This window comes from Rhinatrema bivittatum, chromosome 19 (assembly GCF_901001135.1).
Source record: "Rhinatrema bivittatum chromosome 19, aRhiBiv1.1, whole genome shotgun sequence".
Lineage (NCBI taxonomy): Eukaryota > Metazoa > Chordata > Amphibia > Gymnophiona > Rhinatrematidae > Rhinatrema > Rhinatrema bivittatum.
The window spans coordinates 33660525-33679849 of NC_042633.1; the positions used below are offsets into that span (position 1 = coordinate 33660525).

The 19325-nt window shown below is 47.7% G+C and overlaps 1 protein-coding gene across 3 annotated transcripts in view; it reads left to right on the top strand.

The window, feature by feature from the left end:
* Positions 1-19325, top strand: part of AKAP8L (A-kinase anchoring protein 8 like) — a 91787-nt gene that overhangs the window by 29739 nt on the left and 42723 nt on the right. For all 3 annotated transcript variants that reach the window (XM_029585459.1, XM_029585460.1, XM_029585461.1), the window contains 2 exons: positions 9244-9287; positions 9643-9679. In XM_029585459.1, coding sequence (XP_029441319.1) covers positions 9244-9287; positions 9643-9679 — 81 coding nt within the window. The remainder of the gene's footprint in view (positions 1-9243; positions 9288-9642; positions 9680-19325) is intronic.

Below are 19325 nucleotides of genomic sequence, written 5' to 3' on the forward strand. Positions count from 1 at the left end.
ATAGGTATTTGACCGAATTTGGCAGAAAAATGTACCAGAATGCAATGCTAAACACCAGAATTATGCATCACCAGTTTTATATGGTTACAGTATTTATATGAATGTATCCAAGCCACAAAGGGTATGCTCTCCTCCACGGCAGATCAAACTCCACAGACGCTCCATGATATGAAGGAGTGTTCCCGACACTTCCTTCGTTTAGTATATGAAGGACTTGAAACATTGTCTAGAGCGTCGGCAACAGCCATAGCAGCCCGTAGGATGGCATGGTTGCGTTCGAGCACCATAAGGGAGGATTTTGCACGAAAAATTGGCAAATCTACCGTGTACGGGAAACAACCTATTTGGTGACTGGTTTCAGGAGACGGTGAGGAAACTAAAAGACGAAGCTATAGCAGTGCAATCATTGTAATCACAACCTGCCTACTCTAGCACATGCCATGTTGATTGCTGGCAGCCGACGGCCGTAGTGCAGGAGATGTCCCGGACCGGTCCTGGCCCCCCGCTGGAGCCTCCCGGACTTCTGTCAGGTTTTGTGTGTGTTGTGAGGGCCTGGGAAGTAAATCAATTTGGCATGTGTGTGGGGGGTGTGAGGAGGGTGGTGGGTGTATTTTATCTGTAAAGGAAATAGTTATCTTCCGGTGAAAAAAGTGCGCGAATGTGTTAAAATGGAAGTGAAACGTGGACCTGGACTGGCGAAATGATTAGTGTAGCGTGTGTTAGTGTAAGGTGTAACAGATGGAGCTTACGTCCAGCAAATGTCGCTGTTTTCTTGAAAAATTTTTTAAACCTATTTTACCTGTCACAGGTGTGACATATCTGTAATGTAAGTACAGAAGAACCTTCCTGTATGTGAAACGAAGGTTGTGTCCAAATTTGAAAGCAATCGCTTCAGTGTTTTCTGAGATTAGCGATTTTGTCCAAACTATTTAACATTTTTATTTATATAGATAAGTTTTTTTTGTAAAAAAAAAAAATTAGTCAAGGGAGCAAATAACAGTTGCCATGGGATGACACATTTTTACCCTTGCTCTGCTGCTTAAGCAGTCGAGCGGCTCAGTTGTTCCCCGTTCCTCCGGTGGCTTTTCTGCTCTTGCTGCCAGGTGCTGGATTTCATGCCACATGATTCGGCTTGTGGAAATGCGCGTGACGGCAAATGCTCCTGGTGCCGCTTCGGGGATTGTGGCAGTAAATAAATCAGCAAGGCGCTGTGAGCCTGGGAGACTCTCACCAGCGCGGCAGCCTGTCGGTGATCCCTTCCCGCTAAGTGCGGGAACAGAAACCATCTTGTCTAACTTCAGGGCTGCCACGCATTCCGCAGAGGGGGATGGAGATTCCCCCCTCCTGTATCTCCAGTGGTGGGGACCTCCACACTGAGGGGCCCCCTTCAGGAAGTGAGGGGGGGACCCCAGGAGGACTTGGATGCCTCCTCTACTTTCTCCTCAGATTTTGTTCTTTTATTGCACAAAGCTTATAAGGTCAGGAAGGCCATGTGGCACAGGGCTGAGTAGGGGGCTTTGATAAGGCTGGCAAAGAGACCCAGACCCTCTGGGGCTGCGGGGGCTACGAGAGTCAGTTGAGTCCTAGGGGCCCCGGCACAGACTCTTTCCGCAGAGAGCTCTTCAAAAGCAGATGATCTGTGAGTGCAAGACCCTCAGAGATCGGATCCAGGTTTGGTGGATCAGGACCCAAATCAGTCATTGTCGAAGAACCCAGCAGTTGACAGCGATGATCCCAAAGTGGTATGGTTTTTCCGCAAGGAGGAACTGAGTCCCCTCATATCTGCTGTTCTGGAGGAACTGGGTCATGGTTGGCCTCCGGGGTCCAAGGAGGTCTTTTCCATTTCACAAGTTGGTCAGTGCTTTGTTGTTTAGGGAGTGGGATACTCCTGAATCAGGCCTGAAGGGTCACCAGGGCCATTGATAAGTTGTATCCTTTGCCAGAGAATATGCTTGAGATTTTGAAGGTCCCGAAGGTGGATTCGTCTGTTTCGGCTGGTACTAAGAAGACGACCATTCCAGTTGCTGGTTTTAAGACTCTGAAGGACCTTCAGGATAGGAAGCTGGAAGTGCAGCTCAAGAAGACTTCTGAGATGTCTACCCTTGGTGTTCGAGCTGCTGTGTGTAGCAGTTTTATGTTGAGGGCTGGCTTACGTTGGGTGCAACAATTACAGGCTGACAGGTCTTAGTTTGAATCTGAGACAAATCAGGTGGAGTGGCTGGAAGCCGTAGTGGCGTATAGTGCAGATGCCTTGTATGATCTCGTCAGGATCTCCTCCAGGACTATGATGTCTCTCGGCCCGCAGACTACTCTGGTTGAAGAATTGGTCGTCTGACATTTCATCCAAGTCTGTTGGGACTTTGCCCTTTAAAGGGAACTTGCTCTTCGTTAAGAACTTGGAGCTTCTCAGTGTGAATAAGGTCCATAAATTGCCTGAAGATAAGCTGAAAGGGTAAACTTCCTTTCCTCCCCTTTCTCGCTTCAGAGGGAGTTGGCAGTTTCTGCCACTCAGACCTACGGGGAGTATACAGAGGCAGTCCTTGAACAGACAACCATCCTGGAACCACTTTTCAAGGGCATAGGTCTGGTAGAGATGGCTCTTTCCAAGGTGGAGGTTGAGCCAGATCCACCCAATGATGCGAGGCTGGTCCACTCCTCTATTCCAGTGATAGGAGGCCGGCTGGTCTGTTCTACGAGGAGTGGACCAAGGTCACGTCGGACCAGCAGGTCTAAAGCGTGATAAAACAAGGTTATGCTTTAGAATTTGCTCAGCCGCTAAGAGATCTGTTTATGGTCTCCCCATGTACTTACGAAGAAAAGAAGCTGGCAGTGTGAGAAACTTTGTCACCTGAGCAGGCTGGGAGCCATTGTTCTTGTCTCCCTGGAGGAGCAGGGAATAGGCCGCTATTCCATTTATTTCATAGTTCCCAAGAAGGGAGGGTATGTTCCGTCCAATCCTCGATTTAAAAAAAGGTGAAACGTGGCTCTGAAGGATCCTCTGTTCTGAATGGAAACCCTGCATTCGTTGATTGCCTTGGTGCACAAGGGGGGAGTACCTAGCATCTCTGGATTTGACTGATGCATACTTGCACATTGGAAACCGGCCCGATCGCCATATATGAGATTCATGATTCTGGGAGAACATTTTCAATTTTGTGCCCTGCCCTGTTTGGCAATGGCGCCCAGGACCTTCACCAAGGTAATGGTTGTGGTGGCTGCAACTGTCCGGAGGGTCGGGGTCCTGGTGCACCCCTATTTAGATGACTGGCTGATTTGGGCAACGTCAAAAATACTTTGTTAGAAGGCAGTGGACTTAGTCCTCTGGTGCCTGAGATCGTTGGGATGGATGGTCAATCTGTCAGTCATCTTTTCCTTTCCCAGATTTTGGAATTCCTGAGGGTGGGGAAAATATTTCTCACTGAACAGCGGATTTCCAAGTTGAAGCTCAAGTTTGTGGTTCGTTGGAGAAGCAAATGCCAAAGGTCTGGGATTACTTGCAAGTTCTCAGGTCTTTGGCGTCTATCTTGGAATTGGTTCTATGGGCATTTGCTCATATGAAGCCTCTACAGTTGGCTTTACTATCTCACTGGGACCCGTTGGAGCAATTTCAGCTACCTCTTCGACTTAGTGTTTGCTCGGTCCAAATTAAGATGTGTGGATTTAGATATTCAGTCTGGACGATTGTCTCCATCAGTGCCAGTCTTTCCAGGTGGGGAGTGGTGTGTCAGAACTAGTCTGTGCAAGGGCGATGGTTGGCGGAGGAAGCTTCGTGATCCATCAGTCGTCTAGAGATGAGAGCCGTGCATTTGGCTCTGCAGGCATTTCTACCCCTGGTGAGGGGTAGGCCGGTGAGAGTCTTGTCACACAACATGACAGCGGTGGCTTACATTTATTTATTTATTTATTTGGAGATTTTTATATACCGTGGTACGTAAAGGTCTACATCACCTCGGTTTACATTAAACAAAAACTTATCACAAAGCTTTACAGGTAATAGGTTAAACAGTAAGTAAACAATAAATAGCAACAGGTTTTACATAGAACAGTTCATAGGAAAGTAAACAATTAACTTCAACAGAAGGTGACAACTTTATACAGCAAAACTGATTTTCAATTCAAGTTAGACATTGATCAACTATAGTATGCTTGTTCAAACAACCATGTTTTGAGGTTTTGTTTGAACGTTTTGTGGCAGGGATCACAACGTAAGTCCAAAGGCATATTGTTCCATAAGTTGATCCCAGCAATCGAGAAGGAACGTTCTCTTGTGGACACGTGTTTGATGTATTTGAGTGGATGAGCAGCTAATTTGGCTTTGTGGATATTTCTAATTGGTCTATTAGATGTGTGGAAAATGAGCTGGTCAGAAAACCATTGCATTTCTTGGTTGTGTATTGATTTATGGATGAGAGAAAGCACTTTAAAAGTGATCCTGTACGTTACAGGAAGCCAATGTAAAAACATTAAAGCAGGGGTGATGTGTTCGTGTCTTCGGGTATTCGTAAGTAAGCGAGCAGCAGCATTTTGCAGCATCTGTAAAGGTTGAATTATGTTGTTTGGGAGACCCAGCAGTAGTGCGTTACAATAGTCTAGTTTTGGTAAGATAGTAGCTTGCAACACTGTCCGGAAGTCCTGTGCATGTAAAAGAGGTTTAATTCTTTTGAGCGTATGTAACTTAAAGAAGCCATTTTTAATTTATTTATTTATTTTATTTATTTATTATTTTTATTATACCGAGTTTCATGATAGGAATCACATCAACGCGGTTTACAATTAACAATGTGAGTAAAGGCAGAGAGTAACATAGTAAAACATTTCCCAATTCAACGTCACATATAGAATGAAACTTAACAGATATATTAACAATATTTAGGATGTGAGAAAGTTACAAAAAACAAGGAAAAATAACTAGGATCTGAAAGGGGGAGGAAACTGAAGGAAGAATATTAACATTTTAGCCAACTGTATCAATTAATAAATAAGTATAGTATTATAAAAATATAGATGAGTAGCAAAAATGATCAATATGATGCTGTTGTGAAGTATAATAATAAGATGCTGTGACTGAGTATGAAGTTAGTGGGTTTATTACAGTTCACTAACTTTAATAGTAGATGAGATAAAATTTTTAAAGAAGTGATTGTCAATCATGACCCCCAGGCTGCGGACGTGCTTTAAATGGAGGCTGTCAGTTGTAAGGGCTGTATCCCAAGTTTTCAGGGCTTTGTCCAGTGAATCATTGATGGGAATGAGGATCTGCACGTTGTCGGCATATATAAAATGGTGGAGATCCAATTTGACTAGTAGTTTACAGAGCGGAGGGGGCACCAATGGGGGGCACCAAAAGTCAAGCAGTGGCTCAAGAAGACTGGGATTTAATTGGTTGGGCAGAACAATATCTGGAACAGTTAGCACTTTTTCTGAGCCGGCAGCGGCTGGAACCCGGAGAGCGGGAGCTGTCAGAGGAAGCGATGTGCCTCATCGGTCACAGGTGGGGTACGCTGTGTGTGGATTTAATGGTGACCTTCCGCAAAGCCAAGGCTATGTGTTTCTTCAGCTGGCAAAGAGGTAGAGGGGGCTTTGGTGAAATCTTGCTTAGAGTGAGACTCTCACAGTCCCACCCTGTTTAGGGAAGCTTTGATACATCCCAGGAGTCTGAACTGATCTGGGTATGTACAGGGAAAGGAAAATTGGTTCTTAAGTGCTAATTTTCGTTCCTGTAGCACCACAGATCAGTCCAGAGTCCCACCCACGGGAGGAAATGTAGAATTGGAGAGTCCGCTCGATATGTTTTTGTGATTACTCTGAAGACTGGCACAGGTTTTTTCTTAGTCATACACAAGGTTTTGTGTGGGCGAGTTTTTCAGTTCCAGGTTTCCTCTTCCCACTGCTCATTCAGGGGAGATTTGTTAAGGTGTTGGTTTTGTTGTTCAGTACTGAGGGACTGCACATGGCACCTCATGTTAAGAATATAAGAACATGCCATTCTGGGTCATACCAAGGGTCCGTCGAGCCCAGCATCCTGTTTCCAAGAGTGGCCAATCCAGGCCATAAGAACCCAAAAGCTTAGTCTATTCCATGCTACTGTTGCTAGTAATAGCAGTGGCTATTTTCTAAGTCAACTTAATAGCAGGTAATGGACTTCTCCTCCAAGAACGTAAGTGGCAGTGTCAATAAAACTTTCTCTGTCTCCATCTGCTGGAGGGGGAGGGGAGGCAAAACCCCATGTTTTTCGTTCTGTGGACCTTTGCTCAAATGCAACCTTTGCAAAAGGCACTCTTGTCCAGGAGGAATCCGTTATCGGAAGAATATCGCCTGCCTTCTCTTTGAGGAGACTCCAGGTCCCATCTCAAGGTGGCTCTATTTCTATAACTTGGAAAAGCAAGTGGATCTGGAGGCTCCAGACTGGATGATAGTGACCAAACGCCAGCCTCAAGAGTTGGGGGGGCGATATGCTAGGGATGGTCTGCCCAAGGTCTTTGGTCAACAGCAGAGAAGTCTTGGTCAATCAATCACCTGGAGACTAGGGTGGGCTGCAGGGCCCTGGAGGCATTTCTGCCCTAGATCAAGGGTTGGATGGTGGCAATGTGGCGACGGTGGCATATATCAATAGTCAAGAAGGGATGAGGCTCAGCAGTTGTTTGCTTGGGCAGAGTATCACCTTGATGGAATAGCGGCATCTAACATTGCAGGAGCGGACACCATGTAAGTGGATTTCCTTAGGCAGCAGCTAGATCCGGGTGAATGGTGAGTTGTCTCCAGAGCCTTGGGGATTGCATTTGTACCAGGTGGCGTTCCCCAGTTGGATCTCATGGCAATGTTTTCCCATCTATGATTGAAAAATCTTGCTACCTTGGCATTGGAAGTCAGGTCGGTGGGGCTAGATGCTCTAGTATGTCTGTGGCCAATGGGAGTCTTGCTATACGTGTTTCTTCCCTGGCCACTCATCGGCAGAGTCTTGCGACACATAGACACACAACCAGGGAAAGTGGTGCTAGTGGCACCGGAGTGGCTGTGTCAGCTGTGGTTTGCAGATCTGGTATATCTAGCAATAGATGGGCCTCTCACGTTGGCTCAATCTGCCAGGGGTTCTTAAAGGACCCATATTTTCAGATCAGGAGGATCGCTTTTGTCTCGCGGCTTGACTTTTGAGAGGCGATGGTTGCGCCAGAAAGGGTATTCTGAGCCATTTATTTACACATTGCTTCAGGCTAGAAAGCCTTCTGCTTCTCTGGTGTATGTAAGGGTCTAGAAGGTGTTTTGAGTCTTGGTGTTTGCAGCAGCGGTTGGATTCCATAACTCTGGACATTGCTCGCATCTTAGCCTATAGCTCACCATGTACAGGTTTCACCCTTGGGTTGTATCAGGGCTAAGCTGCAGGGAATTCTTTGGCCTCTCATCCTGATGCCCTTCAGTTTCTGAAGGGAGTTCAGCATTTGTGTCCTCCAGTACTGAAGTTAAGTCCGGATTGGAATCTCAGCTTGGTTCTGTGAGTGCTCTGTGGGCCTTCATTTGAGCCCTTATGGGGAGCGTTGCTGAAGGACCTGATGTTGAAGGCACTGTTTCTGGTAGCCATATGTTTGGTCAGATGGATTTCAGAGCTTCAAGCCCTGTCCTCCAGGGCCCCTTTTTGAATATTTCAAACGACAGGGTAACATTGCGAACAGTCACCTCCTTTTTACCAAAGGTGGCTTCCTCTTTTCATATGAATCAGATGGTGGAACATCCAGTCTTTCCGGAGTGGTCTAAGGAGTCCTTGCAGGCGAAGGAGCTTCATCTTTTGGAGGTGCATCGGACTTTGTTACCGTGTCTTAAAGTCACTAACCGTTTTCGGCAGTTGGATCAGTTTTGTGTTCGGTGGAGCAGAGAAAGGAGATAAAGCTTCTAAAGCCATGATTTCTCATTGGCTGAAGGGAGGTCATTTGCTCCACTTATATTCGTAAGGGTTGAGAAATTCCGGTAGATCTGCATGTGCATTCCTCTGGGGCACAGGCAGCCTCTTGGGCAGTGTGTCAGTTGGTGTGTCCCCAGGAGATATGCAGAGCCCTGACATCTTCGCTTCATACTTTCATACTGATTGGATATTCGAGAACAGGAAGCTGCGACCTTTGAGAGTGTATTGGTTCCTGCCCAGGCCAGGGGTGCTTGGGTAATCCCACTTGTTTGGACTGATCTCTGTATGAACAGGAAAGTAAAATTGGTTCTTATCTGCTAATTTTTGTTCTTGTAAACCCACAGATCAGTCCAGAGACCTGTCCCTTTGCTGTCAAGACAAGTTCCTGTTTCTGGAAGCTTGTAGCAGAAATTTGCAGACTGTAAATAAGTTCAGACTTTGAGGTTATGCGGTTTTCTTGGACGTAGGGGAGGCTCCAGTTCAGGGGGCTCCAATCCTGAGTTACCTGTTTGCCCTGGAAGTGGGGGAAATGTCTACATATTGGCCTTGGGTACTCGTCAGTACTGAGGGGACTGCACTCTGGGATATGTAGCAGTGGCTCAAAGTTTTTGTTCTCTGCCTCCATCTGCTGGTAGGGATGCATAAACCCACTTGTCTGGACTGATCTGTGGTATTATAGGAACAAACATTAGCAGGGAAGAATAAATTTTTTTTTTTTTACATTTCCAGTTGTCAAACCACAACTTCTGTGTTTTCAACTATATCCTCCATGCTTTCCAGATTTTGACATACTTAGCCATGCACCCCTTATTTGCACAAACTGCTTTATTCTGGTATTGCTTTCCATATCCCCTTTTCTTCTTGGAGCACACCTTTCCTTCCATTTCAATGCCGGTCTCACTTGCCAGGACCACTACTTCTGAGGCTCACCATAGAGACCTAATAAATATATAACTGGATCTAGAGGGATTTTAATCTTGTATATAGATTCTAGCAGTCTCAACTTCTGCCCAGAATCTTTTTATATGAACTTAGCTCCATATTAGGTAAAAGATGGTGCTTTCCTTAACACTATATTTAGTGCATAGGGAAGAATTCAACTATCCTACCTTAAATAACCTGACAGTCGGTGAAACATAATTATGGGAAAATAAGTGTGGGAGCTTGCTGGGCAGACTGGATGGGCCGTTTGGTCTTTTACTGCCGTCATTTCTATGTTTCAGTTCTGTTTTGCTTGTTAGTTTGGTGTGTGGATGAAAAGCTAGTTGCCTCAAAGTGAGATTGAATTTAGGTACATGTTTTCCTTCCATTTTTAATGCCTAACCTTGTGCAATATCTGCCTCTTTCAGAAGGGAAAGAGGGAGAAGATGCAGCTGAAACAGGCACTAAAGCTGTGAGTAACTACGAATCAAATTATTTAAAACTGATTTTTACTTTTAATATTCAGTTTAGCAGAATTGGCTTGCAGTCGTGATCGTAGACTGCTTTCTGCTCTGGTTTGAATATGGCTGAGCATCTTTCATTCAATATTTTTGAGAGATTATGTAATTTACAAAAAAACAAACCCCAAACTGATTTTTGGTCTTTAAAAAGACTGTCTCCGAGCCCTTCCCTTTGCTCATTACTCCTCTTCAGAGCACACAGCCATTGCTCTCCCAGCTACCTATAAGGAATATTGTACTTAATAATTCTACAATAATATTTATCTACAAGTCTGAGCTCTAAAATGTTTTCTCATGTTCTTTTAGGAGGGAGCAGATGAAGGGAATGAGAAGGGAGAATCTGGTGAGTATGAGGTGCAGGGCTGGTGCTAGTCAGCCCTTGTTTTCCTGTTCTTTTCTTTCCCTAACGGATCAAGCAAGTAGTAACTTATTTCTAGTATTGTTTCAATCGTAAAAAAAAAAAAATATATATATATATATCTTTTAATTTTGATTGTGTCAGACTCGTGCCTATTTACTTTTTCCCTGTACATACCAGGATCAGTTCAGACAGTGGGTTATCTCCCCCTTCCAGCAGATGGAGTCAAATAGAACTTTGAAGGATGCTTCCTTATAAGGTAGTGCACCCTCTACTAATCCTCAGTATTCTCTTGACTCCAGCAGATAAGTGGTGGCTTTCGTTCCTCACTAGATGACTAGACTATTTTAGGAATTTTCTCTATTTTCCTCAGCTTTCCTTTCTTTTGGATGGATCAAGTCTAATTAAAAAAAAAAAAAAATCTTTGAATTTTGAATTTTCTGAGGGAATTATTTGGAGAGCTTTCCTGTAGCCTCCGCTCCTGTTTTAGTGGGAGCATTCTATAGCTTGCAGGCAGTACTATTTGCAGCTCCCCCACCCCTCCCATCTGTTGTCGGGTAAGTTTGTTTTATTTCCTTTTGACAGATTATTTCCTCTCTCCGGGGTGCAAGTCGGTGGTACCGATCTCTCCCCCTGTGGCTGCTATCCGACCCGCTGCCCCTGAGTCGCCGTTTTCCTCGGGGCAGCCGGCACAGAGAGGCGTTACTCCTCTGTACCTCTATCCGTGGGTCCCTGAGGGATAGAGAGCAGGACTGAAGCGGAGGCTATTACCTGCTTCTTACAGCCACAAACCTGGTGAGCGTGAGGAAGAACAGGCTGAACTGGAGGTTTTTCCCACTTCCTGCAGCTTTAAACCTGCCTATTTCTCGCGTTAAGAACAGCTGGTTCCCTCGCGGCTCCGTGGGGTTCCCCATGCCTCGTTCATCCAGGTGCTGCTTGTGGAGAACCCGGGTCGAGGCTTCCCAGGGGGATTTGCACAGCTTGCCTCCCTAGTGGGGAGGGACCCACTCAACTGCCAGGCCGCTCTGGTTCTCGTCTTCTGGCGCGCCTCGACGTTCAGGGCCGGCCCTGATCCCGCTGACCGCAGGAATGGCGGCCATTTTGTCTCCAGACTCTGCTGCTCCGGCGCTAACAGAAGAGCAGGACGCTCCTTTTTCATCTCAGCCGCCAGTTTTGACACCCGTTCCACCTCTGGAGCCTTTTCCTCTGTCAGGGGATCTTCCCACTCTTCCTCTCATCGGGGCCACCTCCGTTTTCCACGGATTTTGTTCTCCTTTTCACAATGCTTACCTGGCCAGAATAGGCCAGCACCAGGAATTTTTGGCGGGACCTCCTCCTCCTAAGGTATCCAGAATGGCTGATTCCACTGAGGTCTTGGGAAATGCCCAGACTGTGGGGAGTGCCCAAGGGTCAGCGGTCCCGGGACCAGGGGTACCTCCGACCACCTCAAGCGCTCCGAGGGTCTGTTTGGTACACCCCTCTGCGGGGGGTCTGTTCCTCAGCAGGACCCGGATCCGGATGAACCTTCAACTATGGCTCAATTGGAAGGGGATGATCCTAGAGTCCTGCAGATCTTCCAGAGGGATGAGCTGGACCCCCTCATTCCACATATCCTAAAGGAATTGGACATTGAGGCCCCTCAGGACCCGCCTGAGCCTAATCCACCAGCGAAGAAAGGGGACCCCCTTCTGGCTGGTCTATCCGCTGTAGGTCCTTTCCTTCCCATCCCACATTCCTTCAACTGATATCCAGGGAATGGGATTCTCCGGAGACCTCCCTCAAGGTCGGCAGGGCCATGGATAAGCTATATCCTCTCCCGGATGATTTCCTGGAGCTTCTTAAGGTTCCCAAAGTAGATTCTGCAGTCTCAGTGGTGACGAAAAGAACTACCATTCAGTAACGGGTGGTGCAGCCTTGCGAGATCTCAAGATCGAAAGCTGGAAGTTTATCTTAAGAGAGTTTTCGAGGTGTCCGCCTGGGGGTCCGGGGCCATTTGTAGTTCCTTCGCTCAGTGCAGGCCTCGTTGGCTTCAACAGCTGCTCAGCTCCAGGAGTTGCCTCCTGGAAGCACTTCAGGCAGACCATCTGGAGGCCGTCATAGCATATGGAGCAGACGCTCTATATGACATTCTGAGAGTATTGGCCAGATCTATGGTTTCTGCAGTCTCGGCTAGACGCCTCTGGCTTGCAACTGGTCGGCGGATTCTTCTTCCAAGTCGCAGCTGGGATCCCTACCCTTCAAGGGCAAGCTACTATTTGGGGAGGATCTGGACCAATTATCAAGTCCCTCGGAGAGAATAAGGTACACAAACTGCCAGAAGATTGCCCTCGTCTTCTAAGTCTTTTAATTCCGCTAGAAGCCGATTCGGAATCCACGTCGTTTTTCGCCAGGCAAGGACTGCAGCTCTCGTCAGCCGTCCTCTCTGTCTCAATCCTGGACTCAGTCCTTTTGTGCCCGAAGACAGCCCCGCTCTGGTTCGGCCCAGGGGGACGTCCTCCAAGTCTTCACAATGAAGCTCTCCCTTTTTTACGAGGAGTGGGTCAACCTCACGTCAGAGCAGTGGGTCCTGGATATTCTAAGACACGGCTATGCGTTAGAATTGCTCGGCTGCTAAGAGACAGGTTCCTCTTCTCCATGTGGCCCAGTCCAGAAACAACTCATAGTCCGGCAGAAACTCGACAGGCTTCTGGCTGTCAGAGCGATTCATGCTGTCCTCCTTCCCCCACCCCCCCCCCCACCCCCCCCCCCCCCCCCCCCCCCCCCCCCCCCCCCCCCCCCCCCCCCGGAAGTAGGCCGGGGACATTATTCGGTATACTTTGTAGTCCCCAAGAAGGAAGGTTCCTTCCGCCCGATCTTGGATCTCAAGATGGTCAACAGGGCCCTCAAGATTCCCCACTTTCGGATGGAAACCTTGTGCTCCGTGATAGCGGCGGTACACTCCGGAGAATTTTTGGCCTCCCTGGATCTGATGGAAGCTTATCTACACATCATCAGCGATTGCGATTCAAGATTCTGGGACAGCATTTCCAGTTCCAGGCTCTACCCTTTGGTCTTGCGACCGCTCCTCGAACCTTCACGAAGGATGAGTAGTAGCTGCCGCTCTCCGGAGGGAGGGAGTCTTGGTGCACCCATACCTGGACGACTGGCTCATTCGGGCAAAGTCCTCAGCCCAGTGCCACCGGGGGTCGACAAGGTGTTGACGCTTCTTCACTCCCTCGGTTGGGTGGTCAACTTCGCCAAGAGCAGCCTTTCTCCATCTCAGTCTCTGGACTTCCTGGGGGCGCATTTCGACACAGCGCTGGGCAAGGTGGCCCCGGACAGGGCTCATACACTCATAGCTCAGATACAGCGATTCATCGGTCTCGCTTCCAACGGTGGGATTACCTCCAGGTCCTGGGATCCATGGCTTCCACCATCGATCTGGTCCCCTGGGCGTTTGCACATATGCGTCCCTTACAGCGCGCCTTGCTCTCCCGCTGGAAGCCGGTGTCTCGGGACTTCCAAGCCATCCTTCCTCTCCCGCAGGGAGCCAAGGACAGTCTCTCTCGTGGTGGTTAATCCTGTCTCATCTTCTCCAGGGTGTTTTTTGGACATCCCGAAATGGGTAATCGTCACGACGGATGGCAGTCTCTCTGGCTGGGGAGCGGTGTGTGAGAGTTCTGCGCAAGGGAAGTGGAAGCCGTCCCAAGCAACTTAGCCGATCAATCGCTTGGAGACCAGAGCAGTGCGTCTGGCATTGAAATGCTTCCTACTTCTCCTTCATCATTGCGCAGTCCGAATACTCTGACAATGAGACCACTGTGGCCTACATCAATCACCAAGTGGGCACGAGGAGCCGGCATGTCTCTCGGGAGACAGACAGGTTTGATGGGCGGAGACTCATCTCCCGCCTAGCGGCTTCCCACATCGCAGGCGTAGACAACGTTCAAGCCGACTTTCTCAGTCAACATCTAGATCCGGAGAGTGGGAACTCTCAGAGGAGGCGGTGAATCTCCTGTTCCACAGATGGGGGACCCCCTATCTGGATCTAATGGCAACCTCCCGGAATGCCAAGGCAGCTCGGTTCTTCAGTCGCAGAAGAGTACGGCGCAGAGGGAGTGGATGCCTTAGTCCTCCCCTGGCCCCGTCACGTTCTCCTCTACGTGTTTCCCCCTTGGCCTCTGGTGGGCAAGGTGCTCCGGAGAATAGAGTCCCACCAGGGTCCGGTAATGCTGGTGGCGCCGGAATGGCCCCGTCGTGTGGTTTGCAGACTTGATCAACCTCGCAGTGGACGGACTCTTCGTCTGGGTCACCTTCCACGCTTGCTGCATCAGGGTCCGGTATCTTTCGCCCAGGCCGATCGCTTCTGTCTTGCGGCCTGGCTTTTGAGAGGCCGGCTGAGACGGGTGGATACCCAGAGGCCGTTATCTCGACCCTCAAGGCTAGAAAGACGTCTACCTCCATCTCCTATATCAGGGTATGGAAAGTTTTTGAGAACTGGTGTGCCTCCATACCTGTGTCGCACGGACCGCCTCGGTGGCTCAGATCCTATCTTTTCTTCAACAGGGACTGGACAAGGGTCTGGCCTACAACTCGCTGAGAGTGCAAGTCTTTGCCCTAGGCTCTCTACTTCATCAACGAGAGGGAACTTCCCTCTCCTCTCACCCGGATATCATCCGATTCCTCGGGGGGTGAAGCATGAAACCCCGGTCCACGCTCTTTATCCTTCGTGGAGTCTCAATCTCGTTCTCCGAATCTTGGTGGACCACCCTTTGAACCCATGCGTTCCGCGACCCTCAAGGATATCACTCTCAAGACGGTTTTCCTGGTAGCTATCTGTTCTGCCCGCAGAATCTCGGAGCTTCAAGCACTCTCGTGCAGAGAGCCCTACCTTCGTTTTACGGATTCGGGAGTTTCCTTGCGCACTGTGCCTGCTTTTCTGCCCAAGGTGGTTTCCGAGTTCCACTTGAATCAGAGTAGAGCTTCCGTCCTTCTGCGGACGCATCGGCGGATCTACGCAAGCTAGATGTCAAGCGTATCCTCATTCGCTATCTGGAAGTCACTAATGATTTTCGCTTGTCGGACCATCTTTTTGTTCTCTGGCATGGTCCGAGAAGGGGGCCAAGGCGTCGAAAACTACCATTGCTCGCTGGCTGAAGGAGGCGATCTCGGTGGCCTACATTGGAGCGGGTCGACAACCTCGGCGGTGTCAAGGCCCATTCTCTTCGAGCTCAGGCTGCTTCCTGGGCGGAGATGCAATGGTCTCGTTCCAGGAGATTTGTCGAGCGGCAACTTGGAAATCGTTACATACCTTTGCTCGTCATTATCGTCTACACATACAGCCTACTTTTGGCTCCTTTGGCTCTAGGGTCATTCGAGCAGGGCTTTCCGGGCCCACCCTACGTAGGGAAGCTTTGGTACATCCCACTGTCTGGACTGATCCTGGTACGTACAGGGAAAAGAAAATTATTCCTTACCTGCTAATTTTCGCTCCTGTAGTACCAAGGATCAGTCCAGACGCCCTCCCTGACTGTTTTATTGGGTTTGGGATTGCCTCTCTGCTCAAATTGTTCTTCAGTGCCTTTTTTCCTTTGGCTGGTTAATGGTTCATTCTGCAAGTTTGTTGTTTGACACTGTTTTGTGCCTTTTGCACACTGTTATTTGTTATATAATTCTATTGTTCTTGATCCATCCTGATTTTCCTCTTTGCTTTGATATACTCCATACTGAGGATTAGAAGAGGGTGCACTACCTTATAAGGAAGCATCCTTCAAAGTTCTTTGACTCCATCTGCTGGAAGGGGGAGATAACCCACTGTCTGGACTGATCCTTAGTACTACAGGAACGAAAATTAGCAGGTAAGGAATAATTTTCTTTTGTTGCAAGTGCTTGCTCTCAAAAGTCAAATCGCGAGACAAAAGTGATATGCCTGATCCAAGAAAATAGGACCTGCAAATGAGCCATCTCAGGGACCTGTCATTTGCGCACAGAACCTGATCCAAGAACCAGGGACGACGCAGCCTCTCTGGCTCCCCCAGTTTCACCTGTCCCGGATGCCTCTTGATGCATCCGAATACTCAATCTGTTAACGGTCATGGAAGGAACATGTTCAGCAGGATCCTTGTTGGCCATGGCAGACATTGCACCGAGACCGCCACGAACATATTCCTGGCCGAAGTCCAGCTGAAGTCATCAAGTGCGTCAGCCTCATGCAATCCTGGCCTCCACCCAACTTGCCTGGCTATTAATACCAGCCACTGCTGAAGACTTCTGGATCCATCACACACAGACCCTCTGCATTAGACTTCCACAGAACCCTGCTCACAGGCTCAGCACTGAAACCTCAGTCATCCTCTCCTGATAAATCTCTAGCTTACAGTCCTGCGCGTCTGTTAAAGCTGCCAAACCTGCAACCAGAATGGTCGATTTGTTAGTGAACGCCAAGACTGAAGCATGCACCTGGAGGTGCCAGATTGGGGGGCACTGATGGGGAGGAATTCTTCATGGATTTTGTTTTACTCCTACACGAGGCCTATTTGGCCAGGAAGGTGCAGGGGGTAAACAACCCTGAGCTAAAATTGCAGCAGAACCTAAAGAAGATCTAAAGGGTCTATGGTCAGGAGTTTATGGTACCTACTCCGCCGGTTGGGTCTTAGCTACCTACTGGGAATGGGAATCTGACTCAGAGGATTTGCGGGATGATCCAAGTAATGATCTGGCAGAGCATTTCACAGAGCATAGAAAGACATGGTTTAATGGAACACAGTCAACATGGATTTACCCAAGGGAACTCTTGCTGCACAAAATCTTCTTTTTTGAAGGGGGTAATAAACTTGGATAAAGGTTAACCGGTAGATGCAGTGTATTTGAATTTTCAGAATGTGTTTGACAAAGTCCCTCATGAGAGGTTCGACAAAATCCCTCATGTGTTCGACAAAGTCCCTCATGAGAGGTTTCTAAGACAATTAAAAAGTCAGGGGATAGGAGGCAATGTCCTTTCGTGGATTACAAACTGGTTAAAAAGACAGGAAACGAGAGTAGGATTAAATGGTCAATTTTCTCAGTGGAAAAGGGTAAACAGTGAAGTGCCTCAGGGATCTGTACTTGGACCGGTGCTTTTCAATGTATTTTTATAAATGATCTGGAAAGGATAAGATGACTGAGGCTATCAAATTTGCAGATACAAAATTATTCAGAGTAGTTAAATCACAAGCAGATTGTGATACATTGCAGGAGGAACTTGCGAGACTGGAAGATTGGGCATTGAAATGGCAGATGAAATTTAATGTGGACAAGCACAAGGTGTTACATATAGGGAAAATAACCCTTGCTGTAGTTACACGATGTTAGGTTCCATATTAGAAGCAACCACCCAGGAAAAAGATCTAGGCATCATAGTGGATAATACATAGAAATAGTTGGCTCAGTGTGCTGCGGCAGTCAAAAAAGCAAACTGTTAGGAATTATTAGGAAGGGATTGGTTAATAAAACAGAAAATGTCATAATGCCTTTGTCGTTCCATGGTGAGACCGCATCTTGAGTACTGTGTACAGTTCTGGTCACAGCATCTCAAAGATATAGTTGCACTGGAGAACGTACAGAAGGGCAAACAAAATGAGAAAGGGGATGGAACAGTGCCCCTGTGAGGAAAGGCTGAAGAGGTTAGGGCTTTTCAGCTTAGAGAAGAGACGGCTGAGGTGGGATATAATAGAGGTCTTTAAAATCATGAGAGGTCTTGAACGAGTAGATGTGAATCTGTTATTTACACTTTTGGATAATAGAAGGATCTAGGGGGCACTCCATGAAGTTAGCAAGTAGTACATTTAAGACTAATCGGAGAAAAATCTTTTTCACTCAACACACAATTAAGCTCTGGAATTTGTTGTCAGAGAATGTGGTTAGTGCAGTTAGTGTAGCTGGGTTTAAAAAAAGGTTTGGATAAGTTCTTGGAGAAGAAGTGCATTAACTGCTATTAATCAAGTTGATTTAGGGAATGGCCTCTGCTATTATTGGCATCAGTAGCATGGGATGATCTTAGTGTTTGGGTACTTGCCAGGTTCTTGTAGCCTGGTTTGACCTCTGTTGGGCTTGATGGACCCTTGCTCTGATCCAGCATGGAAGTTTCTTACTTTCTTATGTCATGTCAATCGTCAAGGCGGGTTGAAGGTTTGGAGTGATTTTGGAGGCCCAGGAATAATTTATATGGGCGGAGCAATATCTACAAGGGATTGAAGCATCTCATGTTGCAGATGATGATGAGACTTCTTGAAGATTCCGAAAGTGAAGGCCCACAGGAAGGTCTGCGAGACAATCTGGGTAGTGTGCCTGAGGTAGGAGTCTACCCTAGGGTAGTGAGATTGTTCCAAAACGAATAACTGTGCCCTCTTATTCCCCATGTGCTGGAGGAGCTGGGGATCATGGTCACGCAGGAGGACTCTTGACAGTGAAGGAGTTCACCCTGTTCTGGATGGGCTGCGTGGGCTACCAAAGTCTTTTTCATTTGTTGAAGAAGTTGACTTTGAGTGGGATTCTCCTGAGGCCGGCTTGAAGGTAGCCAGGGCTATGGTTAAGTTGCATTCATTGCCAGAAGAGACCATGGAGCTTTGGAGACTTCCAAAGGCAGATGCGGCGGTGTCTGCTGTGACCAAGAAGATGACCATTCCTGTAGCAGGGTCGGCTGCGCTGAAGAATGACCAAGATCGGAAGTTAGGGATCCTGTTGAAGAGACTGAGGTCTGTCTCGACCTTGAGCCTTTGATCTGCAGTTTGTGCTAGTCTGATGCAAAGACCTTGTTTATGCAGGGTGCAGGAGATGATGGCATCTGCAACCAATTCCAACCAGGCGGCTTGGTTGGAAGTAGGTGTGGCCCCCTGAAGGGGGCAAAGCACTTGCGCCTGCCGTCCATAGGATGTGTCCATCGTAGAAACTTAATCTGGTTCCGGTATTCTGTGGCTCTACTTTTGAAACGCTGAGAAGGGCATCTGTGAAAGATATCCTGAAGACAGTTCTTGGTGGCATTTGTTTGCTCGGTGGATTTCAAAGCTTCAAGCCTTGTCATGTAGAGATCCCTTTCTAAGAATTTCTGATGGGATATTGGTATGATTCCTTCCTTTTTGACGAAGGTCGTATCCTCGTTTCATCTCAACCAGATGGTGGAGCTGCTGACTTTTCCATATCTGGCGCCAGATACGGATCTTCATTATTGGATATTTTGTCGCTCTCTGTTGCAATTTCTTACGGTCACTAATGACTTTCGGAGGTTGGATCATCTTTGTTATTCAGTGGAGCAAAGAGAGGATAGAGCTAAGAGCATGATTGCTCGATGGTTGAAGGAAGCGATTTTATTCAGCCTATATCTGTAAAGGTCGATTGGTCCCAGAAGGATTGTGGGCATATTCTACAAGGGCGAAGGCAGCCTCCTAGGCAGAGTGTCAGCTTGGCATCTCCACAGGAGATTTGTCGGGCAGCGACATGATCTTCGCTGCACATATTTACCAAGCATTACTGCCCAGATGTTGGGTGCCTGTGGAAGCTGTGTTTGGGGAAAGTATGTTGCGTGCGGATCTTCTGGGTTCCCAGCGTACATCCTAGTTGTCTGGACTGATCTGGGGTATGAACAAGAAAGGAAAATTGCTACTTATCTGCTCATTTT